The sequence below is a fragment of the Lampetra fluviatilis genome, chromosome 22 (assembly GCF_964198595.1).
Source record: "Lampetra fluviatilis chromosome 22, kcLamFluv1.1, whole genome shotgun sequence".
In the NCBI taxonomy this organism is placed as follows: Eukaryota; Metazoa; Chordata; class Hyperoartia; order Petromyzontiformes; family Petromyzontidae; genus Lampetra; species Lampetra fluviatilis.
The window spans coordinates 8,026,486-8,053,336 of NC_136296.1; the positions used below are offsets into that span (position 1 = coordinate 8,026,486).

A 26,851-nucleotide genomic window follows, 5' to 3' on the forward strand; every position below is an offset into this window, starting at 1 on the left:
AACTCCGTGATCCTAACTTCTATAGTTTACTGTTTTAGGCTCATGAACAATCAATTGTTCATCGATGATAATTGTTTTGTTACCCTTTTATCTGACAACAAAACTGACACCTTTTTTACAAGGAGTCATGTTTGCATTGACCACAATACCTGCGGTCGGAATGCAAACAAAAACACAACTCTGATAATGTATGCACTGTCCTTGAAATTGATTGGTCCACACCCGAGACAGCTTTTCTTAGAGCCTAGTCTCACATGGTGTTGGACCAGATGACGCCAAAAGGCGCATAATAGTTCATGGATCTGCAATATGTGGTCCCAACTTAAATGCACCGGGCTGCCTTGTATCACTGTGTTCCCTCCTAGTTAATCGGGCACAAAACAAGTACAGATAATAACATGCACAGACAGGGGAATGTTTCCTGCTATTAAAATAAAATTGCTATTTTCTGCAAAGCAGGGTTTAGAATCCTCCATTGTTTTGGCCTGAAACTCATTTCAACAGCATATGCTTAAGCAGGCAGCGCCTGTCTTTGTGTGTGGTCGGCAGTGTGAGGCACTCTACTTGTACGGAGTGATGTTGCTGGTGATTGATCAGCGGATCGAGGGTGAGGTACGGGAAAGAATGCTCGTCTCCTACTACAGATACAGGTAAATGCAGTAAAGCACACATGTCTCATATTGCATCTGCTCTTTTTATTACAGTTTTCTCTCAATTTAATTGCTTGGGGGCGGGGGATAAAAGCAAAATGCCGATTATCATTATTATACTCTATGTAACACAACTTTTGTTTCTGGGTAGTAAGTGTTATTTCGTTATTGCTTATGCTTAAAAAGTATAGAAAATGGCTATTTTCCGACCAGGATAGTGATAATTTGAAATGTACCTATTTTTAAGGGCGAATTTGTGTCTTTTCATTCACATAAAGTTAGAAAAAACAATATAATAATCAAAATTAACATGTATTTATACTAAAGTAATACAAAAATGACTACAAAAGATTTAAAAGTTATTTGTTTTTCTAGATGTATGATTATACTTTAAATCACTGTCACGAATCAGCCCCCAAATGTAGTCTCCCATCATGTTCTCGTTATACTATCCTTGGTAGCGCCGTTCAAAGTCCAGTATATCCTGGTGGAAGCGCTCGCCTTGCTCCTCCGAGTATGCTCCCATGTTCTCCTTGAATTTCTCAAGATGAGCATCTAGGATAGGGACTTTGAGGGACATCCTACAGCTCATTGTGCCATAGTTCTTCACCAGAGTCTCAACCAGCTCCACATAGTTTTCGACCTTGTGATTGCCCAGGAAGCCATGAACCACTGCGACAAAGCTGTTCCAAGCCGCTTTCTCCTTACTACTGAGCTTCTTGGGGAAATCATTGCACTCCAAAATGTTCTTTATCTGTGGTCCGTCGAAGACACCGGCTTTGACCTTTGCCTCAGACAGCTTAGGGAAGAAGTCTTGAAGGTACTGGAAGGCTGCCGACTCCTTATCTACAGCTCTGACAAATTGTTTCATAAGGCCCAATTTGATGTGCAGTGGTGACATCAGCACCTTCCGGGGGTCCACCAGTGGCTCCCACTTGACGTTGCTCCTCCTGACAGAGAACTCGGTCCACTGTGGCCAGTCCCACCTGTGGTAGTGCGCCTTGGTGTCCCTGCTGTCCCAAAGGCAAAGATAGCAGGGAAACTTGGTAAAACCGCCTTGGAGACCCATCAAGAATGCCACCATTTTGAAGTCTCCGATGACCTCCCAGCCATACTCCTCATACTTCAAGGCGTCCAACAAGGTCATGATGCTGTTGTAATTTTCTTTGAGGTGCACCGAGTGAGCCAGCGGAAAAGACAGGTACTTGTTACTATTATGGAGCAGCACGGCTTTGAGGTTCCTGGATGAGCTGTGAATGAAGAGGCGCCACTCATTCTGGTTACAGGAGATTCCGATTGCCTCGAACAGACTGGTCACATTGTGGCAGAAGCAGAGCACATCTTGATGGGTGAAGAAGCTGCAAAAATATTGGTGACGCTTCCTCCGATCTGCGACTTGCACACTTTCATCCAACAAGTTCCACTGCTTGAGCCTAGATGTCAAAAGCTCAGCATTGGACTTGGTGAGACCAAGATCTCTGATCAAGTTATTGAGGTCTTCTTTTTGGTTGGGGTAGTATGGGTTTCTCTTCGCAGCTCCACCTCTAAAATTGTCATCTGGGTCTACGACGTCTTCCTCGCTCTCTGACTTGCTGCTCTCTTCTAAAGACGGCCGCTCTCTCTCCGGAGTAGTGGGTGCGGGGAGCTCATGGCAGTGTGGCACCGGGGCGATGGATGAAGGAAGGTCCGGATACGTGATAGCAGGTGCCTTCTTGCCAGTCAGACGTTTTGAAGGGTCCACCATGCAGAAGTAGCAGTTGCCCGAGTGGTCAGTGGTTTCTTGCCAAATTTTTGGGATAACAAACTTCGTGGCTCTCTTTTCCCCTCTGTACCATCCTACACAAATACATTTATTTCACCCATGACTAATGTGTAAGAGATTTTTGCAACTTTTTTACATGTGATATATTTGAAGATTGATATATTTTTTCAATAACATTTTAAAATTAAAAACTTTTGCAATTTTAAAATTTTTACTTTTGAGGCTTTAAGCAATTAGGAAATAACACTTACTACCCAGGAACAAAAAAAAATTGTTACACAGTATTATATATTCATTGTGTTTTTTTACACCAAGGGGTTGCTCACGTCAGCCATTTGGGGCTATGAGTTCAGGAGTGACTTGCATAAACCGGCATGCATGAAAGGAAAACATTTAATTATTTATTCATGGGTCAATTTTTATTTAGAACAAATATGCTAGAACACAAATGTTTTCGGTTATATATGGTGTCACAAGGTCTCATGTTCGCTTTCCAGTAGACATTGCCTCATTGTAATGCCCTGTAGAATTGAAGCGTGTAATAATTCAACCCCCAGCATGTTGATGAATTGGCAGCATTCAGAGGGGGCGTGATTCAATAGTCCGTGTTATTGCACTTGTGGTTCATTCAGAATGTGCAGTGGCTGCAAGTTTGCCACAAACACACCGATTACATACAATTCCATATTCATCGTAAATATTTGTTTCTCACATGTGCGATATGTATCTTGAGCTGAAGTGTTTTTAATAATTGATTGCATGGTTACATGCCTTGCAGAAATTGTAAGGTGAGGATTCAAATTGTCAGAGATGCACATATTAAATTGTCCAACCACCCAACACACTCCAGTTTTCATTCAGTGTTGTTGGTTGTCTTGGAAACTTTTTGTAATTCTGAGTTAATGTCTGCAAATGGTCTGCCAATATGACATGCTAATGGTACAAACAAAAAGGGCCCATAGATGTAACTGATCAACCCATGCTTGCATTGCCTTTTTTTACACGCTTTTATTGAACTCACTTTGTCTGTTGTATCCTCAAAAAAGAAATCTTGTAACTCAATTTTTACACACTTCCCAGTGTGCTATCGACTGCAAACTTGGTATAGCTATGTCATACTGATGACAACACGATATTCTATCATACAAAATCCAAAACATATTTTAAAACTTTTTACACGCTTTTATTTAACATACCGTATGTGTCGTCGTATCCAAAAATCTTGTAACTCAATTTTAACCGTATTCCCAATGTCGTATCGACTGCAAACTTGGTATAGGTATGTCATACTGATGACAATACTATATTCTATCATTGAAAATGAAAAAAAAACATTTTAAACAATCTTTTTTACGGCTCTAATTGTCCACGCTCAACTCACGTTGGCTGTAAATCACCACGTGGTCCCTGACGTCACGGCAAGCCTCGGGGAGCCACTCCCAGGGGCGGGGGGTGTGGAAGGAGGGGAGGGGCGATGGGGGAAGGGGGCAGGGGGAAGGGCAGCTCGGACAGTACATTTCAATAAAGCGTGTTTTTTAAAAAACGTATTTTTTGATATTTTATTACTGTTCGCCTTTTGGCGTTCTCTGCTTTAACACTGGTGAGACTAGGCCATAAAGAAGGTTGTCTCTGGTGTAGGCCAATCAGTTTCAAAGACAATGCCATATATTATCAGAGCATGTTGGTTTGCATGTTTTTCCACAAGCACGTGTGGTCAATGCAGACTTGATGCCTTGCAATAGGAATCTGTTTGGTGTTTGAATATCTTAACTGTTTTATTGTCTGAAAGGGGTAAAGCCTATTCTTATTTTTTAAACATTTTGATACTGGCAAAAAAGGTCCCACAAATGAAACTGTCATAACGAGACTATTTGTGAAGTGTTGTGTTCAATTGTGCTCCGCGACTTGTATTACTCATACCCGTGCGAGGCACTATATATTTCAAGTCGTAAACTATTGCAAACCTGAGACTGCAAAGGAGGCGGCTTCGCTGCTGCCGAGCCATTGATCGCCGAGTCGTGCGTCGTTCACGACTCTAGCGGCGCTCGCTCCTCGGCCGACTCGAACATCGACGACGTCTGCAAGCTGCTGCGCAGCACGGGGTTTTCGTCGGCGCCCGGCTCGCGCCGCCCGGTCGGGTACCCCGAGAGCTACTTCCAGCGCGTGCCCGTGAGCGAGACGTTCATCAGCATGCTCATTGGACGCCTGCGCTCCGACGACATCTACAACCAGGCACGATCTGCACGCCCCACCCCCTTCGCCCACCCCCCCCCCGGGCTAAACCAGCCACATGATGCTGCCACCTGATCCATCGTCAGCGGCAATGTTTAATTCGCTGCCGGATGAAGGCCTCCCCGAACCGTCACCGCCCCTCGTGATCCTTCGATGTAATAATCCATCGAGTACCTGCATACAATGTGATTTCATCGCTCCATTTCCTCATCTGATGTCCTCTCGGATGTGTTCCATTCCTTGGCTGCCACTCCATTATTATTTTTCTTGACAGTTGTCCATCACCTCCGCTAGCAAAGTGTTCTGCCAGATCCACTATTTTAAATTAATGGTTTAAATTATGTTCATGAACCTGCATATGTTATCTCATCCATGTTTTCTTCTTTCCGCCTCGCAGTGTAGAAGTATAATAACACGCTTTCGTGGCTGGAACCGAGCGAGCAAAGTTCACTGCTGCAGTACTGATGTCTCTAATAGGCATGCAATGATGTATCCAAAACCCCCAATAATTGGATGAATGTTGCAATGTTGATCATTAATCCACTCGTGCCCGGCGTTTACCGGACCTCGCACCGCTGCGCGCAGGTGTCGGCGTATCCCTTGCCAGAGCACCGGAGCACAGCGCTTGCCACGCAGGCCGCCATGCTCTATGTGCTGCTGTACCTGCAGCCCTCGACGCTGCACACGCAACAGGCCAAGATGCGCGAGATCGTCGACAAGTACTTCCCTGACAACTGGGTGAGCACGGGGCAACACACGAGCATGAACGTGTAATAAGAGCCTATGTCAGATTCACGTGGTGATCGGCTTTGCCGGTCCCGCTTTACAGCCAATGGGGGGAGAGCCTGGGAGCATGGCCCCGGCGTGATCACGGGATGTCAGTTAGGTGATTGGTTTCGTTGGTCTTGGCCTCAGCCAATGGGAAGACAAGTCGGGGGCGTGGTCCCGGGAGTTGATGGGGGATCTGGAACATTCGGCGCAGGCTATTGAGGATTGGCTGGAGTGTACCACGTGACCCAGGCATTAAATAAGGGGAGAGAGGAGAGACACGGGGTCAGACACAGAACTAAGAGAGGGAGAGGCCACGCGCGAGTGGGGCTCCGGGTGCCACGTGGTGGTGGGTCTCTGGTGACTGTCTGCCCGCTTCCCGTTGCCTGCCAGCAACGGGGAGTGTTTGTGAACTGCAAAGGAAGTGAAATAAAAGGACCGATTCTACAAGCCGTCTCCAGCGTGTTATTGTAATGCGGGCGAAAGCGACCTTCCGGATGTGACGTCACGAGGAGGCGGAGCCAGGTGACGTGGGTGAAAGGTAGGGGGTCCTTAAGCGGGTAAACCGGAAGGAGAAGGCAGTCGGGGTGTGAATGGAAAGGTGTGGGGCCACGCGGGCGTACGAGCCGAGGGGGCACCGTCAGAAGCGGGAGCCAACCCTGGGAACAGTAGGGAGCTACTGGGAGGTGTAAAGCTGCAGATAGAGATAGGCAGTAAGGCTGTGTGTGAGAGGCAGCGGGGTGGCTGCCAAGAGTCGCAGGAGCGACGAGAAGGCGAGACAGCACGAGGCTGTCAGAGCTGCAGCAGGAACAGCCAAGGGAGCTGTGTGAGAGTACAGCAGCGGAGCTGCTGTGGGGCTGCAAGAGCGACAAGAACAGCAGCGGGGCTGCTGATGTGGACTGGAGTGACATCGGAACCAGCACAGAGAGAATAAGAGAGACAGCCGTGTGGGAACGCAGTACGGACCGAATAAAGGACACTGAGCCAGAGATCGTGGTCAAGTCTTTTATTACACTGGGGTCAGAAGTGAAACGGCATGTCTAAGCAAGTAAGGAAGAAAATTCCCCCGGCGCCAGCATCGGCTTCTTCGTCCGACGACGACGAATTCCCTCCGACCACGGATTCTGCTGGGGTGGTGGAGGAGAGCCCTGCTGAGGCGAGCACGGGGACGGGCGTGGAAGATGTCGGCGCGATGGCGGGTCCGTCAACAACATCGGACGCTGACCAAAGATGGCAACAGGTGGCAGAACAACTGGAAACACTCAAGGACGTCCTGGCGCATCTATGTCACCTCGTTACGCCAAGGACGACGATGGAACGAGAAGGTGCTCCACGGGCCGCCACGTTGCCTGCCCTGCCGCCGCCATTGGCCACGCGGCAAGAAGACGCCATCTTGCGCGCTCCGCGGCGCCAAACCGCCATCTTGGCCACGCCGCGGGCCGACGCCATTTTGAATTTGCCTCCAGAACAACCATCATTGGAAGACGGCGTAAAGAGGAGTCGGAGTCGCCACCTTACTACAGTTAAGGAATTCTCTATCGGGGGCGATTGGAGCGCTTTCGCCTGCCGATTTTTGGCGGCGGTTCGTTCAGCAAGACGGACCGATGCGGAGGCCTTGGAAGTGTTGCCGACTCTACTGGACGACGAATCTGTTCGATTTTTCCGTTCCATAACGGCCGATAAGAAGAAGACTTTATGTGGAGTTTTTGAGGAAATGGCCGACGCCTATGAGCCACCTGACGACGCGCATCGGCGATTCGCTCAACGACAACGAGCACCCGAAGAATCGCCCGTGGCGTTCAGGGGTGCGGTGTTGGAGCTGGCCATGGCAGCATATCCTGACACGCCACAGGATCTGCTCGAGCCTCTCATATTGGGAAAAATGCTGGAGCTGTCTCGGGATCTGGGGATCCCCATGCCTGTGTGTGGGCATGAGAAGCTCACGTCCCGAGCGGCAGCAAAGTGTCTGGATGCGCAGTTTAATCTCCGTCGCTGGAAGCAAGTGGCGGCATGGACGGGTGGGCCCGTCAAGGAAGGAGGCGCGATGGGGTGGGACCCCACAAGGGCGATCTATGTGCCGGATGAGCGGGGTCCACAGGAGCTGACGGCTGCCTCCTCTCCATGGTCGGGACGCGGAAGGCCGGGGCCGCACGCTACGCCATCGGGACGGGGCCGCCGGGATGCAAGACCTGCGCTTCGGCACAACGAGGCCGATTGCTTCCGCTGCGGCCGTAGGGGCCATTACGCCAAAGATTGCTGGGCCCGCTTCCCGGGTCCGCCGCAGCAGGAGCCCACAACACCGGACAAGCCGACCAAGGAACCTCCGAAACAGGCTTGTCGGCACGCACCAGACACTCGGCAAGGCTTTACACCTCACCCACCACCTTTGTTGCGCGATCCTATTGTTGTCGTTAAAGAAAGGCCATCGACGGGGCCTTGTCATTCAGTTACGCAGTGGCGCAAATTGGCACGGAGAGTTGTCGCGGCCGCTACGGGTTCGTCCACTGTACCGGGGTCCATACAAGGTGTGGACGTGCGCATTTTGGTCGACTCGGGAGCGTCTGCGACTATTATATCGGATGTCATTTTCCATCTGTTGGGCATTCCGCCGGGGGCTGTGCGTCCGGTTTATGGGTCTTGCGTCGCTGCGAACGGGGGTAGTATGGGTATCGTGGGCCAGGTGGATGCTAAGATATCTATAGGGGATGTGTCGGCTTCGGGCGTTGTGTTAATATCGAGATCTTTGGCGGTTCCTTGCTTACTAGGCACGGATTTTTTGGCTAAGATGCCCATTTTGATTAAAATCAATGAGAATTGTATTGAATTGCCGGGGGGCCGTCGAATCTCGTTTCTGCCGTCGCCCTGGGGGCGACCTGCTTCGGCCGTACAGGTGCAGGCGCTGTCCGTCGCATCTGTGGACATCCCACCTGGTTCACAGATGCTTATACCCTTGCGGTATCGGAAGCCCCTGCCCAATCGGCTAGGAGCATTAGGGGTCTTGTTGTCACCATCCGCCACGATAACAACGGGATTGGCGTTAGTTGGGGCACAGACCATCGTCCGGCCGGATCAATTACCGGTTTTACAGGTGCTTAATGCGGGGGTGGAAAACATCCGTGTTCCGGCCGGTACGGTTGTGGCACATGCCACTACGGCGTTTGCGACGCACGATTGTCCACATCGCCGGGGAGTGGTCGCTGGTGTTTCCGAGCCAAGGGGTTCGGATAATCGTTGGATCGCTACCTTATGTGACGAAAATTCTTCCCTGTCCGTGGGGCAACGTGATGCGCTGCGTAAATTGTTGCTGACGTATTCGGATGTGTTCAGCTCCGACGATTTGGATTTGGGACGCACATCGTTGCTTTCCCATCACATTGAGACGGGCGACGCTGCCCCTATTCGGTTAAATTCGCATCGGATGAGTCCAGCGGAGCGAGAACACGTTCGGGGGGCGGTGGAAGACATGTTGGCTGCGGACATTATATCGCCATCTAACAGCCCATGGGGCGCTCCTGTGGTCTTGGTTAAGAAAAAGGATGGCAACTTGCGATTTTGTGTCGATTTCCGGAAATTGAATAAGATATCGGTGGCAGATGCGTACCCCCTGCCGCGTATGGACGACTCCCTTGACGCATTGTCGGGGGCTAAGTTCTTTTCCACACTGGACCTCTCTTCGGGATTTTGGCAGCTTCCCCTTGACGAGTCCTCACGGGAGAAAACCGCATTCCGTACGCCGCAGGGGTTATTTCAATTCAACTGCCTCCCGATGGGATTGAATGCGGCCCCTGCTACATTTCAAAGATTGATGGAGCTCGTTTTGACGGGGTTGCAGTGGGAGACGTGTCTTATATATTTGGACGATATTATTGTGTTCAGCCGCACATTTGAGGAACATTTAACGCGGCTGGAGACAGTGTTCACGAGGATGCGCTCTGCCAATTTGAAATTCAAACCAAAGAAATGCCACCTACTGCAACGGTCCGTCCGTTATTTGGGGCACATTGTGAGTGCAGAAGGGGTGTCCACGGATCCGGAAAAGACGGCGTGTGTCCGGGATTGGCCGACTCCGGCCTCTGTGGGGGATGTTCGGCGGTTTTTGGGATTTGCCTCGTATTACCGAAGATTTGTGCCGGGGTTTGCGACGATTGCGAGGCCCTTGCATCTCCTTACGGGTAAAGGACGGAAATTTGTTTGGGGAGAGCCGGAAGAGGCGGCCTTTCGGAGTCTGCGTGATCTATTGGCTACGGCCCCGACATTGGATTATCCCGATTTTGATCGCCCTTTCATTCTTGATACGGACGCGAGTGACACAGGTATTGGGGCGGTATTATCACAGTCTAAAGGGGGCGTAGAGCGCGTCGTGGCGTATGGTAGCCGAGTCTTGTCGCCTGCGGAAACACGCTACTGTGTCACTCGTAGAGAACTTTTGGCGGTTGTTTTTTTCCTACGGCAATTTCGACCGTACCTTTACGGTCGTTCTTTTATTGTGCGTACGGATCATGCGGCCTTGCAATATGCACTTAAAATGGACCAGCCATCGGGACAGTGGGCACGTTGGTTGGACACGCTGCAGGAATTTTCCTTCCAAATTCAACATCGGAAGGGAGTGCGCCATGCGAACGCTGACGCACTTTCCAGATTACCAGGGCGCTCCCCTTGTAAATGTGCGTCGGGGACGCATAGGTGTTCGCCGATTCTGAACCCCCCTCAGCCGCTTTCGTTGGCCGTCGGGAAGTCGGATACTCCGATGGAACCGGGACCGACTGATGGGGTTTTGAATCTGCCGCGGTCTGTCTGGATTCGGGAACAGATGATGGACGAGTCGTTGTTGTCCATGCGGAAGCGGTCTATGAGGGACAATGGGAGTCCGAGTTCGGCTGTGGGGCCGCGAACCGCTCTCCGAGATGGTCTGCTTATGTGGCAAGAAAGGTTCCAGGAAAGCTGGCGTGTGGTGGTACCAACGTCCTTGCGATTTGAGTTGATTAGAACTCTCCATTGTGACACACTATTGCATTTAGGGGTGCAGAAGACCTTGTTGACGTTACAACGTCATTATTTTTGGCACGGCATGGCGACAGATGTCGTAGGGCACGTGCGCGCGTGCCCTGAATGCGCCCGGCGTAAGCCGCCTAAACATCCTTACGTGCCGCCTCTCCAGTCGATTCAGGTGTCTCGAGTCAATGAATTGGTGGCACTGGACATATTGGGACCCTTCCCACCATCGGCGAGGGGAAATAAATATTTGCTGGTAGGGGTTGAGTATCTCTCCCGTTGGCCGATGGCCTGGCCGTTGCCCGATCAGTCGGCCGCGGCCATCACCGACGCCTTTTTGTTTGGGTACATTATGGACAAGGGGGCGCCGGAGAGACTCCTCACGGACCAGGGCCGAAATTTCTCTTCTAAATTATTGGCTGAAGTGTGCGCAGGCCTTGGGACTAAGAAGATACGGACATCTCCATACCATCCGCAGACGGATGGTATGGTTGAGCGGCTGAACAGGACATTGTCTGCCATGCTTTGCCATACTGTGAGTGAACAGCAATCGGATTGGGATCTGCACATCCCCGGAGTGCTTTCGGCGTACAGGATGACGCCCCATGCGGCTACAGGGTATTCGCCGTTTTACCTTATGTATGGTCGGGAAAACGTGCCTCCGGTGGATGTGCAATTGGGTACTGGGGTGAAGGGACCTCGTAAACCACTCCCTGAATACATTCAGGACACGGTTCGCCGGGTTACGGAGGCGCGGGAAAACGCCCGCGTGGCTACGGCCAAAGCCCAGGCCCGGAACGAGCGGTATGCTCGGCGGTCTGAGGGGGAGTGCCCCTGGAAGGTGGGAGACCTGGCCTGGCTCCATTGCCCGCAGGTGCGGCCGGGGACCTCTCCTAAATTGCACAAACCTTGGCATGGTCCTGTGCGCCTCATTGAGGTTCCCAATCCACAGTCGGCGCGCGTTCAGTTTGGTTCTCGCCGTTGGTTTGTTCATACGGCGCGGTTGAAACCATATGTTGCTCCCCTACGTGATGCGTCATCTCCCAATGTTGCCTTGCCGGGGTCTGTTGCTGCTGACTCTGACTCTTCCCCGCCTGCGTCCATTGATCTTGCTAGAGCGCCTGTCGTACCTGTTCCAGACAGGCCGACCGTGACACCGCGGGGGAGGAGTGGGCCTGTTCGGAGGGCGCCTGCCAGGGCTGCGAGACTTTCAAGCCCGGCGACCCTTCCGACCCCGCTGCAGGCGCATTCGCGGAATACGACCAAGACTGATTCGTCAGGGACACGAGATGTCGGTGGACTTCCAATCGCAGCAGGGGAATTACCCCCTGTCATTTCTCGTGTTCCATCGCGTCCCCGTTCTACAAGTGGGCCGCCGACCGTCCGGGACGGGCCGGCGACCCGCACTCGTTCCAAATCGCTTACGTTTCGTTGATTGTATGTTGTTATTGTTCTTGTTCTTGCAGTCGTATTTATCGCATGCTTTCGTACGTTCGTCGATGTTACTTGTGTGTTGTTCTTGTTGTTATATTGCATGCTTAGTGTCCTTTAAGGGGGAAGGTCGGTTCACCGCATTACGCTTTGGTGTTGTTCAGCCGAGGTCGGCTGGGTTTTTTCTATGGGGGAGGGTGGTGTAATGCGGGCGAAAGCGACCTTCCGGATGTGACGTCACGAGGAGGCGGAGCCAGGTGACGTGGGTGAAAGGTAGGGGGTCCTTAAGCGGGTAAACCGGAAGGAGAAGGCAGTCGGGGTGTGAATGGAAAGGTGTGGGGCCACGCGGGCGTACGAGCCGAGGGGGCACCGTCAGAAGCGGGAGCCAACCCTGGGAACAGTAGGGAGCTACTGGGAGGTGTAAAGCTGCAGATAGAGATAGGCAGTAAGGCTGTGTGTGAGAGGCAGCGGGGTGGCTGCCAAGAGTCGCAGGAGCGACGAGAAGGCGAGACAGCACGAGGCTGTCAGAGCTGCAGCAGGAACAGCCAAGGGAGCTGTGTGAGAGTACAGCAGCGGAGCTGCTGTGGGGCTGCAAGAGCGACAAGAACAGCAGCGGGGCTGCTGATGTGGACTGGAGTGACATCGGAACCAGCACAGAGAGAATAAGAGAGACAGCCGTGTGGGAACGCAGTACGGACCGAATAAAGGACACTGAGCCAGAGATCGTGGTCAAGTCTTTTATTACATTATTATAAACGTAACCAACGCTGGAAATTCAGATACGCGCGCTTGTGCTCGCTTGGTCGATAAGTTTGTTTAGGTTATATGAGTGCACGGAAATGTGTGTAATAGTCAATTAAGTCGATTACTTGACAGAAGATTTTAGTCGGCTTTTTTTTTGTGTGAATCATTACCCGAGCCAACCTAAAAATGGTGGCTGCCCCCAAAATTCTACCTCTCGAAGGCAGGAAACCCCCTGCAAGCCACCCCCACTGTGTAGCCAGGTGCGTTCCTTTCAGCCTTATTGGGATGGCCACATTATTACTCTCTTCAAATTTGTGGCTTAAAAATACAGCTACACATTTAGCTCTTGCACTGGTGGTCTGGATAAGGCTGAGAGCATTGTACATGCAATGTGATGGTCACACCACATGCATGCAAGGCATGATGTGAGGTTGTGTGTTCCTGCTGTTTGTGAGTCCACCTTTCTGTGTTATTAAGATATGCAGGAGCATTTGCCCGCTTCCTGTTTATTTGCACACGTTTCTTTGATAATTCTCCAAAGCGGATGCTCCTTTATTTGACAGTCTTGCCAGCTTGTTTGTTTGGAAAGTAGCGAGTCACACTCCTGTCCTCCGCAGGTGATCAGCGTGTACATGGGCATGACTGTGAACCTCATGGAGGCCTGGGAGCCATACAAAGCAGCCAAGACTGCACTCAACAACACCCTGGAGCCGGGCAACATTCGCGAGCAGGTGTGTGCCTGGCCTCACCCACAGCCACTCCACTGTCGGTAATCAGTCGCGTGCGCTGTCCACTTGGTCATGCTTTATCGTTCAGCCGTGATGATTTGCACGCAACACTATCGTACGGGTAGTGCAGATAACAGGGATATGATACTGCTGTGTAATTTAGTTACACGCAACACTATCGTACGGGCTGTGCAGATAACAGGGATATGATACTGCTGTGATACTGCTGTGTAATTTAGTTACACGCAACACTATCGTACGGGTAGTGCAGATAACAGGGATATGATACTGCTGTGATACTGCTGTGTAATTTAGTTACACGCAACACTATCGTACGGGTAGTGCAGATAACAGGGATATGATACTGCTATGATACTGCTGTGTAATTTAGTTACACGCAACACTATCGTACGGGTAGTGCAGATAACAGGGATATGATACTGCTATGATACTGCTGTGTAATTTAGTTACACGTGAGTGTAATTGTAACCTCTGATTAGCATGGTTGGCTGTGTACGGTGCAAAAGAAATTCAACATGCATACATAACCTGCATTATTTGATTCAAATAGATGCTTACGCTCACGATACAGCCTGGCCCAAAAGTCAGTTTCCCGGGATAGAGACCCATGCGTTCAATTGTGCATGCAAGCATTGAGAAACAATACAAAACACGATGGCAAAATGTTTAAACAAACGAATCAAATCGATTCCAAATTGCGAAAATTGAATCACAGCGTGGGGGTAATATTACATGCTCGATATATATACACGAGTATATACACACACCCACGAGATTGCATTTAACCAGTACTACCTGTCAGTATCTAACGTGTTAATTCTCGTGTTGTGCCTGACCTCTCTTTCTCACTTATCTCTCTCCATCTCCTCTTCCTCCCCACCTCCTGATGTTGTGGAGTGACTCATGCAGCCAGCTATGGCTGCAGGGTTTTGGTAGTACATGTTGTTTATGCCATTTATTGTGAAAATTCCGTCACAGTTCCTATGATTGCTTTTTCATTGCTTTCATGGCTTTATTTTGGTGATTTCGAAAAGTGTATTGGTTTAGCCATGTTTGTTTGTTGTAGTACAGAGTTAGACTGATGGCCTTAATCTAAGTTGTCTTGTGGTTGTTGTTGTTTGACTTGCATCCCACTGGGATTTTTGCACACAGCGTTGGTGTACGGTGTTTTTTTCTGCAATATTTTGCTGTCTTTTCTTGGATTTTCTGTTTGCACTTAGTCACATATTCACTTTAAGATGTTTTTTGTTCATGTTTTTGTTTTTTGTTTGTTGCGGTTGCACCCGATTCAAGAGCCGAATAGCTCACAGGGCTATACCTAATAAATGAACTTGAACTTGATTGAATGAACTTGAACCTCACACACTCCCGACGTTCCCACCTGCACACCCTGGTCTGGCCACCCCCTCCCTCCCTGCCCCCCCATCTACCACCACTGCCCCCCCCCCCACTCACACCAGGCGTGCCGCCACGCTCGCAAGCTGGAGGGTGTGATGAAGGAGGTGAGGCAGTACCTGACGGAGGGCGTGCTCACGCAGGAGTTCGTCCTCGACTCCATCCCCAAGCTGCTGCACTGCCTGCGCGACTGCAACGTCAGCCTGCGCTGGGCCATGCTGCACGTCGCAGAGTCAGGTCGGAGAGTCGCGATCTTTCGTTTAGGCTGGAGGTGGAATCCGATGAGCCACGAAGCTCTTGTTCACACGTGGCACCCACCGTCGAGAAGCGTGCTCACGCGTCGTCGATTCGAAGGCAGAAGGCCGGTCGCCAGAAATGTCAACACGGTTTTTTTTCATTTTGATTGAACACTCATTTATTTAGAAATGTTTTTTGTGTTTAGGTTGTTGTCCTTCCCCCGCCACCTACGATTATCTTATTATGTTTTATTTTTATTATTTCCCTTCTACATGACTTTACCGAAAGAACCAAGAATATTCAACATACATATGGTGATGAAAAAATAATTGTTGCTATGCTTATTAACCTGTGCATCGTTGCAAAACTTTTTTGAAGTAACCTTACCATCACCCATTAAAACTGACTTGCCGGCAGCTGCAATTGTTTTAATTAATGAGAACCCACTTAATAAAAACACTGGTTCTTTCGGTAAAGTCAGGTAGTTAGAAATAAAATAAAATAAATCACGACATTTCGATCGCAACACAAGCGAAACGTCGTGATTTGTTTTATTTTATTTTATTTCTACCTAGGTGACTTTACCGAAAGAACCAAAGAGTATGGATTCCTGCAGTCACGAAAGCTTCAAACCACTTAATTATGTTACAATTTTGTTCACTTCATTTAATGAATGCATTAATTATTTGTAACTGATTGTCTATGTTATCATAAGGTACGAATTGAGAATTGGTACAGTGGTACATTTAAAAGGGTTGATTAAATAATTGCACGGTGCATTATTCTATTGAAATTATGCTTTGAGCCTGTTGCACAAAGTTCATGATACATCTGACAGTGTAAGTTGCTGCTATCTGGAAGTGTTGTGTTCCTTAAAAGACTTCGATAAGCGCAGTTGCTATCTGGTTTGAAAATTTTTTTAGTAAATGTTGTGGTTTCACTCTTCAACACACCGGTGGGATGAAGCAGTGAACGATTTGTCTTTTGTCAACGTGACACTTTTTTTGCTGATTGGCCGTGTCGGGTGGTGGAGGGTTACGACACATTTATAAATAACGCGATCTAACCTAAAAACGTTGATTATGAATAATATTGATCGCGAAAGCCTACACGTGTTAAACTGGTTTGAAAAAGTTTTACTTCTGCTAAAACTACAAAAACACGGAACCATTTAATGCCTCAAAATAAACACTTGTGGTCTCGCCCAAAAGCAAACTGAAAATAACATAATCTACAAATAAGAGTATTTATAAGTCACTTTCATGGCATACGAGCAGCAGACCATGCTTTCCCACCTGATGATGGACGCTTGTGTTGTGCCCGAAACGTCGTGATTTATTTTATTTTCTACCTACACGACTTTACCTTAAGAACCAAAGAGTATGGATTCCTGCAGTCACGAAGGCTTGAAATCAAAATAAAAACTTAGTTCCGGATTTTTTTTTACACATTTAACCAGTAATGCTTTAATCTAATGTTACTGAAGGTAGAGAGAGGTGCAAGCATGCAACTGATTGCTCACACCACTGCTGCTGGTGGAAATGCCGCCACTAGAGGGCACTATACAGAACCCCTCTAATCTTGATTTGATGCTTTCGTGACTGGTTCTTTCGGTAAAGTCACGTGGGTAGAAAATTTAATCAATCACGACGTTTCGGGCACAACACAAGCGTCCGTCATCATGTGGGAAAGCATGGTCTGCTGCTGAGGCAGACTGTTTTAAAAGGTTTGAAATGGGTGTAGCCCAAGGGTCATAAAGAAGTGGCCAGGGCTAGTGATGTTAATGTGAGAAATTAGCGTGTACCTGTAAGATAGAAGATCGGCCTCCTAAACGAGGGCACGGAAGTGGCTGTCTACTAGAAGGCATTTGGCCTATTCTTCCATGCTAGTCAGACATCTTGCAGTAGGTGAGATGAGCAATTCTAGATTTGAAGCTTTCGTGACTGCAAGGATTCATATTCTTAGGTTTTTCGGTAAAGTCGCGTAGGTAAAAAAAAAAAATAAATGCTTAATTTAAAAACTGCTGATGGCACCCTGTTATTTTTGACCCTTACATCCTCACCTTTTGTTGTCTCCTGTGTAGCTTACGACTCCAGCAATAAGAGGTCCCGGCAGGTGCGAGAGCAGGTGATGGCTGACTGCAAGTACCGACCGGACACCATGTTCCAGCTGCTGCTCAACACTGCTCAGCTGGAGTTTCAGCTCAAGGAGGTGCTGGCCGCCCAGACAATAAACATCCGCAAGCTATTATCAATTTGTCTTTGCGCACAGCGTCACGTGACCGTCGGATGTGATGATGCCGATCGTGTGCAGGTCTCTGACATGCTCAGTTGCACTGTACTGCCAGAGTCCACACCTCCGTTTAGCACGGTTGGCTACGTACGGTGCGACAGCAGTTCAATATATGTACACAGTCCCACACTGATTCATGATGGCAGTAAATTACATGATTCCTATAGCACAATTGAAAATAACAAAAAAATGGTGAACGTAAAAAAACCAAGTAATTAATGAGGTTACAATTGTGTTGTAACTGTGCTGTAAGCTGCGTGGTCACCATGCGCTACTGTGGTTTGTATGGTGTGGCGGTGGTGGCGGTTGCCCCAGATGTTCCGGCTGATGCTGGCGGAGAAACAGCTTAAGTGGGAGAGCTTCCGGAGCGAGGCAGCGGAGAGGATGATCGAGATGGCCGAGGTGTTCTCCGGCACCAAGCCTCTCACGCGCGTCGAGAAGAACGGTATCTCGTTCGTTGCCTCCACCGCCGCCAGTCGCTATCCAGGGTCTGACGGGTGTGGTCCTTCCTTCCATTTGAGCTCCCTTTTAGCTTGAAAAGTTGTTCTATTTATTGTAATGTTTATTTTTTCCCTCTGCCTTTCTTATTAACCTTTGCCCTCCAGGCCTCAATTTCTAGTCATTCCTAAGCGGTGACAACTCACGAATCCCAAAAATCGCTCCTGCAATCCACGAACAAAATACAAACAAATATACATCAAGTTTATTTTATCACCAAAACATTCATGAACATTAGCCCAAATGGTATGTTCATGTTTGGCTGAAGAACTTGAAGGTTATTTCATTTTAATGGTGAAGCAGATTTGTGACGTTATGGTGAATAACCCAAAATCTAACGACGTTACATACTATAAATGTGACAGTAATTTTTTTACTCAATCGCAAAATCTGAAAATCGGACCAAGCTACGAAATTTAGAATGATTCAAAAAGATTATTCTGAGTTGATCTGAAAGTGCGATGTCACAGGAAATGACATCACCTCTATTACCTCGCTTTCATGCTTTTCCCACCAAGAGTGGTGTCACATGGCATCAGGTGATATCACTTTTATTAGCACAAAGACATAATAAATCATTACATACTATGAATGACCCCCAACGTAGAGAATCCAGAAAAAAACTAATCCGAAAGTCCAAATCAGACAATTTATTAACTGAAACACATTAATATCAGATCGTTGTTTTTTTACAAACCAAACACACAACTGCTTTACGTGGAATAATTACCTACTTCTCTTGTCGCCTGCCCCTCTTCTCTCTCCTGCATCCTGAACTATCGCTTCAGAAAACCTCCAGGCGTGGTTCCGGGAGATGGCCAAGCAGATCTCGTCGCTGGGATCGGAGGATGCCACTGCGGCAGGGCGCAAGACTGTGCAGCTGATTCAGGCGCTGGAGGAGGTCCAGGTGTTCCACCAGCTGGACACCAACATGCAGGTCACTGGCACAGCCTGACCTCCACTGCCAGTTTAGTCGTTGTCATGTGCACTGATGCCTACTTTGTTGAGGGTGATATTGGCGTGTGAAATGAAGACCGATTGATTGATGGAATGGTTGTCCCCTTGCACCAGAGGTCGCAGACGGGTTTTGATTCCTTACCCGTACCCGTACCCGGCCGCACCAGGGTCGCAAACGGGTACCCGTACCCGGCCGTACCCGTACCCTACCCGTACCCGGCCGGGTACGGGTAGGGTACGGGTATCGGGTGCCTGATTGCGACCTCTGGGATGAAGCCATGTTGCAGGCGTGGGTGGGTTGATTCTAGGAACTTGAATTGTGAGGAGAGACAAGACGTTGGGAAATGAGTGGCAAACAGTTACTCACCAGTGACTCACGGCCTACCCGTACCCGGCCGCACCAGGGTCGCAAACGGGTACGGGTATCTGGTACCTGATTGCGACCTCTGGGATGAAGCCATGTTGCAGGCGCGGGTGGGTTGATTCTCGGAACTTGAATTGTGAGAAGAGACAAGACGTTGGGAAATGAGTGACAAACAGTTACTCATCAGTGACTCACGGTCTACCCGTACCCATATCCGGCCGCACCAGGGTCACAAACGGGTACCCGTACCCGGCCGGGTACGCGTAGCCGGCTATCGGGTAAGGTACGGGTATCGGGTACCCGATTGCGACCTCTGGTTGAGGGTGAAATTGGCGCGTGAGATGAAGACCGATTGATTGATTGAATGGTTATCCCCTTGCTCGTAAAATTACCGCTGCGGTGGAGATGGGGCAATGCGATCATAGTGGCCAGGGTATGTGGCAGGGTAGCATTGCAGTGGTAACACTTGTGCCTCGTAGCAAGAAGGGTCTGGGTTAATTCCCTAACTGGGGTGCCATTCTGTCTGGTGTTTGTAGGTTCTTCTCCCTCTGTGCTGGATGGGTTTTCTCTGGATTCCTCCCATCGCCAAAAATACCATGCAATGTTAACTGGTATTGGCCGAAACATTGCAGTGCTGAAAATTACATACACATTACTCATTTGGGATGGTAGATGATGATGACGATGGTGACAGAGCATTATGATGCATAAGCATCAGGAAGCATGGTTATTGTGCTGCACAGTGACAAAGCAAAGCATTGATTGAAGAGCACTCAGAAATAGCAGCCTCGACCGGGCTAAAAATACACCGAAGACAAGATATAATCTACAAGGATATGATTGTTCAGAAATGTGAGGAATCTAACCATGTGACCACAAGCGGCCAATCATGAGCCTGCTTCAGTTCGACGATTGAAGTCTGGATTCCAAACCCATTGATTCTTGAATTAAAAGGTTTTCACGATGAAAGTGTGGTTAAGAAATCAGAATGGAGTAAAGCACTATGCAGCAGGAAAAACATGGATTGTATTTCAATATATATGTTTTATGGGTCTGGCTTATAAAGAATGTCCCTTACATATACAGTGGAACCTCGGTATACAACCGCTTTGGAATAAGTCGAATTTGGTATACGTCGTGTTTTTTCGAGAAAAACTTTTTTTGGATACGACGTCTTGCTTGGGATACGACGCGTTTGCTAGAACTTGTATGGGTCGGGATGACTCACCGCGTACAGTACCCGCGTATGCCCCGTTCACGACTGAAACAAAGCTAGAGGGGCGGGGTGGCTTGGGGGAGAGGGGCGGGGTGGCGTGGGGGACGTGGGGGAGAGGGGCGGGGTGGCGTGGGGGAGAAGGGCGGGGGACGTGGGGGAGAGGGGCGGGGGGCGTGGGGCAGAGGTCGCAATCGGGTACCCGATACCCGTACCCTACCCGATATCCGGCTACCCGTACCCGACCCGTTGGCGACCCTGGTGCGGCCGGGTACGGGTAGGCCGTGAGTCACTGGCGAGTCACCGTTTGTCACTCATTTCCCAACGTCTTGTCTCTTCTCACAATTCAAGTTCCTAGAATCAACTCACCCGCGCCTGCAACATGGCTTCATCCCAGAGGTCGCAATTGGGTACCCGATACCCGTACCCTACCCGATACCCGTACCCGGCCGGGTATCGGGTACGGGCACCCGTTTGCGACCCTAGTGCGGCCGGGTACGGGTAAGGAATCAAAACCCGTTTGCGACCTCTGGCGTGGGGGAGAGGGGCGGGGGACGTGGGGGGGGAGGGGCATGGGGGGCTGCCCCCATGGAGGGTGGAGCCCCGGGTCGAGGCGAGCGCGACGTGGGGGGTTGAGGCACGCCACGTGACCAGCGCAGCTGGCAGCAGCGTGGTCACGTGGCTTCTGTATGCATTTTAGAAATTAGTGTCTAAATTATTTTATACAACCTCATTAATGTATAATATGCCGTATAAAATATCATTTGTTTTCCTCTGGAACGGATTATTTCCTTTCCCTTTATTTCTTATGGGAAAAATTCGTTTGGTATCTACGTCATTTTCGGTATAAGTCCTACCTTCTGGAACGAATTAACGACGTATACCGAGGTTCCACTGTATGACATTAAAATAGCACTTTCATGAGATTAGCTTGCATGAATTACAAAAGGCCACGATTGTATTTTTTTTGTGAGGCTCAAATGTTGGTGACACTTCAGTGACTCCTTTGGCTGCATTTTTTTTACCATCCGACAACAAATGTTTAAATTTTTAAAGTAATTATGATAATTGCGTACCAAGCAAAGTCTTACCGAGTCTCATGACTCTTTCAAGAGGGTTCTACATTGGGGTATAAGATCATTAGCATTAATGCATGATTTGCTGATGGGGGTTTACCAGGGTACCCAGAGAACACCCGCATGTATGAGGCAATAACACTCAGTACTGCCATCCACAATTCGTCACCAAATTCTGCAATACGGGCTATATTCAGGCATCCCATCCAAGTGTTTAACAAGCCGTAACTCTGCTTATCTTCTGAGATTGCGAGGATTTGAGTCGGTGTGGTTTTCGGAAATTGTGTGTGTCACATATCTCTTCAACAAGAGTTTTTCGCTACACGTTGGCCTTTGCCAAAGTTGGTAAACACTCCCGACGCTTTTTGTAGGTGTGCCAATTCCTGGCGGACACGCGTCGCTTCCTGCACCAGATGATTCGCACCATCAACATCAAGGAGGAGGTGCTTATCAGCATGCAGATCATCGGCGACCTCTCCTATGCCTGGGAAATCATTGACAGGTGCTCCATGGGGCACGCTGGCTCATTCGCCCACTCACCCATCTGCTTGCCATGGCCACCGCTGTCACCAGCCGCCCGGTCTACGCTCAGATGTCCACCGCAGTGTGGCCATCATCGATCCTTGATTTAAAATGCAGTGCTGTTAAATTTTGAATGAAGATCCTGACTTCGTTAATTGTTGATTGGAATTTGACCCTGGTTAATTATTAATTAAAAACCCTGCTAGCGCCCGTGTGCTTCTGGATATTTTTTTGTTTGTTTTCCCAACTCGCACAAAACGGTGCTCTCATTTAAAATGGGAAGATTGCTTTTGTGTTCAGTTATCTTTGGGCTTCTCGGTGTCGGTCACTCCGGCCAGTGAATGTTCAGCTCGCTGGTGCCTTCCATGCTGATTCTGACATGCCCATGGTTTTAAATTTTTCAAAGAGCTTCATTAGAACAATTTGTTTTAGATCTTATTAGTCAAGTAAATTAAATATTTGTTGACATGCATTTGACATCTTTCTGGCACAAACCTGCTACTCAAAGAGCCATCACAAATCATCCATGACTTAAAATTGACCAAAAATGCCACAATGAGGGGAAAAAATATTTATATTTACATACTATCTAGAGTTGTTTAAAATATAAAAAATGAAAGCAGGCTGTAGCTGTGAATTAATTGTTGTATGCCAGTGTAAAGAGATTTGCTGTTGAATTGTGACTTGAATGTAGCGATGGGGTTGAGTGTGTGGATTGCTTCGGGGAAGTTGTTCCAGAGGTGTGGTGCTGCAAATGCGAAAGATCTGTCCACCTCCATGGTTTTTATTACTGAGCCATCTTATGTTGCATCCAATCCCTTTGTGTGAGTGTGCAGCAAATTTGCACTCCAAAAACAAATGGATGCAACCTCTTAGACACTTGCCAAGACTGTACGAGCTGTCTAACGCTTTGTATTGTTGCAATAGTTAATAAAAAAAAAAACTCTATTATTGGAATTTATTTTCTATATTATTTTCAGCTTTCTCACATAACACTGATTGAAAGCTTTTGAATATGTTCTTAATCTCTTTGGGAACAGTCCACGCTTGACATCCAAAGAGTGGTAAATGTAACATCTCAGCGTCCTTTCAATGAAAGCTGCTTTTCAAAATCTCTACCTTATTCCGAATGTAATCTCTGTGTGTCCCCCACGGATGTGTTCTGCTGTAGCTACACTCGCATTATGCAGGAGGGCATCAAGAAGGACCCCTTTATGGTCACGAGGCTTCGAGCCACCTTCCTCAAGGTACTCACACACGCAGAGACCCATGCTGCTCCAAACACGAGGACACTGGCACGGCCTATAGCGGCAGCACTTTCCCCACTTGTTGCGGAGCTCTGCGCTTTACAGTATATTTTAAAGATCCCCAGACGGCTATCACATGACGGCCAGTGTTCAAGTATTTTTATTTTGCCAAACTCGAAAAAACTAACCGCAAATTTCGATTTAAAGCTTTCGTGACTGCAGGGATTCATCTTCTTGGTTCTTTCGGTAAAGTCACGTAGAAGGGAAATAATAAAATAATAAAAATAAAACATAATAAAATAATTCTCACGACGTTTCGGCCACAACGCAAGCAGCCGTCCTCAGGTGAAGACAGCGTCTGAAAAGTTCCGACAGACCTGTTCTTCACCTGAGGACGGCTGCTTGCGTTGTGGCCGAAACGTCGTGAGAATAATTTTATTATGTTTTATTATTATTATTTTATTATTTCCCGTCTACGTGACTTTACCGAAAGAACCAAGAAAAACTAACCGCAAATTGCTCAATTGGGATTATACAGAGCATTAATTCTAGATTTGAAGCTTTCGTGACTGCAATGATTCATATTCTTAGGTTTTTTCGGTAAAGTCACATAGGTAAAAACATTAAAAAGTAAAATAAAATAAAAATAAAAATAAAATAAAAAAAATCACGACGTTTCGGAGGCAACACAAGCTTCCGTCTTCTGGTGGTACCGTCACAGCCACGACAGCTGTATCAAGTATCACGTTGCCATACATAGCAGGCGTGACCAAAAAGATCTCCAAAATTCTAAACAAACATAAGATCCAAGTCCGATTCAGTACAGTGCATAAAATCCGTGATTTGATTCCATCTGTGAAGGATGTCGTTCCTGACTTACAGTATCCTGGAGTCTACAAATTGAGTTGCATTTGTGGTGATTGCTACATTGGAGAAACGAAACGTCATGTTTCTGATCGTGTCCGCGAGCACAAGTCAGATCTGAAACACGGCAGAACTGATTCTTCGGCCGTTGCCGATCATTGCCGATCATTGCTACAACTCGGTGGGCTCTCATGAAATTGTATTTTCCGAGACCAAGGTTCTCTACAAACCTCCTGGCTACCATCAAAGGTTTGTACACGAAGCCATACAAATATACAAACACAGACATAATTTCAACCGTGATGACGGTTACAAACTGAGTAATCATTGGAAAGATGTGATTAACCATGCAAAAAAGATTTAACTACACTTATTTGCCAATCTTATTTGACAGACAACCATTACTGTTTAACCATGTTTAGTGGTGGTCTTCTTGTTACAGGTTGAGTCACAAACCGCACCTCTCCATAACAAAGGCTCAGCCTTTGTTCTCAGCCTTTGTTATGCAGTCTATTCTTAGTCTCAAGCCTCACCTTACCATATTAATAATAAGTATGCGGCCCTTGCCCCACCACCTTCTCCAACCATTATATAAACGCAGTGGTAACTCCTGCAATCTCTCATTTACTTGATACAGCTGTCGTGGCTGTGACGGTACCACCTGAAGACGGAAGCTTGTGTTGCCTCCGAAACGTCGTGATTTTTATTTTTATTTTATTTTACTTTTTTATGTTTTTACCTACGTGACTTTACCGAAAAAACCTAAGAATATTATACAGAGCAATCATCGCCCCCTACTGGCAGACTAATACCTCAGGTCACTCTTGCAAATTAGACTCATCCTCGTCCCTTAAGTTCTTACCTGCTTAAACAAAGTAAACTAGGAGCATTATTATATTACCGTCTTTCTGCCATTAATGGTGTCAAGGTGATTACCATGATAAACAGTTTTAAATACAGGGACAAGTAATACAGTGGATATGACCATGGTGATTGTGATGTTTTGTTATGTGTTTATGCTAATTATTCTAAACACATCAACCAAAAAGTCACGTGGTTATTATGATTCCATTAAAATACAGTAGACTCAAGATATTGGTCACAGTATTGATCGTGTGAATTTAATTGGTGACGGGCTTGTGAAGACACCATTATGTTTGCACGACTTTTGCTGCTATTTCCATAGCTTGTCGAGAATGAAATTGCTGTTATAGTGAACTTATGCCTAAAATGTGATTGGTTTATCAAAATAATAAAGGAGTTTTTACTTGTCATTCGGAGCAAAGTAAGAACAGATCCATTCAGTCTGAACTTATTCCCCCAATCCTGGTGTGTAGAGAAATGAAGTCCACCCCTTGTTATACATTACTGCTGTCCACATTCTGCCCTGCCCTTCATTGCCATTCCCCCTTCGTTGCCCATGCCCATTTTCCCTGCCAGCTGGCATCTGCACTGGACCTGCCCCTGCTGAGGATCAACCAGGCCAACAGCCCAGACCTCATGAGTGTGTCCCAGTACTACTCGGGCGAGCTTGTCTCCTACGTTCGCAAGGTGCGTCCACGTTCAGCGTTAAGTTGATGCTGATGTCTTAAGCTGGGATGTTTCTGAGTTTTTTTGTCTTTTTGCCTGGACCTATATCAATTGTGCTATCAATGTAATATCATGAGACGAAATTTTCATTTTTTGCAGCTATTGCAGCCCAGTACCAACCCCCGTGTGTTAGAGAATAGCTCGCAAAATCATATTCTCACCAAGCTGCTTGTGAAGTCCCCTATAGTCCATAATTTAGCAAGTGTCCTTACCTGTCACCTGCTGCAGAGAAGTACAACTGAAATGTAGCCAAATAAAAAAAAAATTACATATTTTTTTCTAAAATAATTTTAGATATTTTGTTTTCATCATGCAGTCACTGGAGACCATCAACTAACTATGCTCGAGTACTTCATTTAATTCCTGGTGAACCTCCCAGATTCGAACCCCCATCCTTAACATCCCACTCGACACTTCACGAATCCAATTGTATTGCATCGAGTAAAATTATTGCAATGTTACGCGATTTGTCTTTTATAAATATCTACAGTACATTTAAACACTGACTACAATAGATGAATGCATAACGCTGCTCGTCCGAGCATTCGACACGGCTAAAACGGGGCATCCTTATCCATGTGTGTGTGTGTGGCTCTTCCAGGCGATAAGCACACTGTACTTGTATGCTCCTGTTTATTTTTATTCTACGTGCTTATTTGCAGGAACAGTCGTGTGGTGGTTTACGCGCTACGCTAGTTTTCTTATTTACGTTTTTTATAAGGTGCAGCAGAACCAACAAAGGGCTTCAGAGCTCTATGAAGCTTGCGACCTGAGTTCGATTGCTGCTCGTGCCCAGAATCAGAACGTGTAATTATCCTGGAGGAAGCTCAGATGTCCAGTAGGGGCAGGTCAGAACGTTACTACAAACAATACACAAACAAGATAGCGGTACAAAGTAGAGGAAATGTAAACAAATCACTTAAAAACATACAAATACAACTAAGCATTTGTTTCTATCTTACCAGGTTGAGCCCATTGAGCTATTCGCTTTTTTTAGAAGCGACCTGACCACAAATTATTATCTGAATCCACCCGTCTTGGTCTTTTCCTAGATGGATTTGGCCTTAAATGAGCACATGATGCAGTGTGTAAATATCGTCACAGGGGAGCAGAGGTCGCAAACGGGTTTTGATTCCTTACCCGTACCCGTACCCGGCCGCACCAGGGTCACAAATGGGTACCCGTACCCGTACCCGGCCGTACCCGTACCCTACCCATACCCGGCCGGGTACGGGTAGGGTACGGATAGGGTACGGGTATCGGGTACC

At 47.7% G+C, this 26,851-nt stretch overlaps 1 protein-coding gene across 1 annotated transcript in view; it reads left to right on the plus strand.

Moving 5' to 3' along the window:
- The window catches only part of WASHC5 (WASH complex subunit 5), a 48,585-nt gene that overhangs the window by 3,125 nt on the left and 18,609 nt on the right, over nucleotides 1-26,851 (plus strand). Inside the window, exons 4-14 of the mRNA XM_078866342.1 lie at nucleotides 550-650; nucleotides 4,452-4,644; nucleotides 5,230-5,382; nucleotides 13,197-13,310; nucleotides 14,789-14,960; nucleotides 17,044-17,171; nucleotides 17,568-17,697; nucleotides 18,539-18,687; nucleotides 21,732-21,862; nucleotides 23,054-23,129; nucleotides 25,434-25,544. Of these exons, the coding sequence (XP_078722468.1) occupies nucleotides 550-650; nucleotides 4,452-4,644; nucleotides 5,230-5,382; nucleotides 13,197-13,310; nucleotides 14,789-14,960; nucleotides 17,044-17,171; nucleotides 17,568-17,697; nucleotides 18,539-18,687; nucleotides 21,732-21,862; nucleotides 23,054-23,129; nucleotides 25,434-25,544 (1,458 nt within the window). The remainder of the gene's footprint in view (nucleotides 1-549; nucleotides 651-4,451; nucleotides 4,645-5,229; nucleotides 5,383-13,196; nucleotides 13,311-14,788; nucleotides 14,961-17,043; nucleotides 17,172-17,567; nucleotides 17,698-18,538; nucleotides 18,688-21,731; nucleotides 21,863-23,053; nucleotides 23,130-25,433; nucleotides 25,545-26,851) is intronic.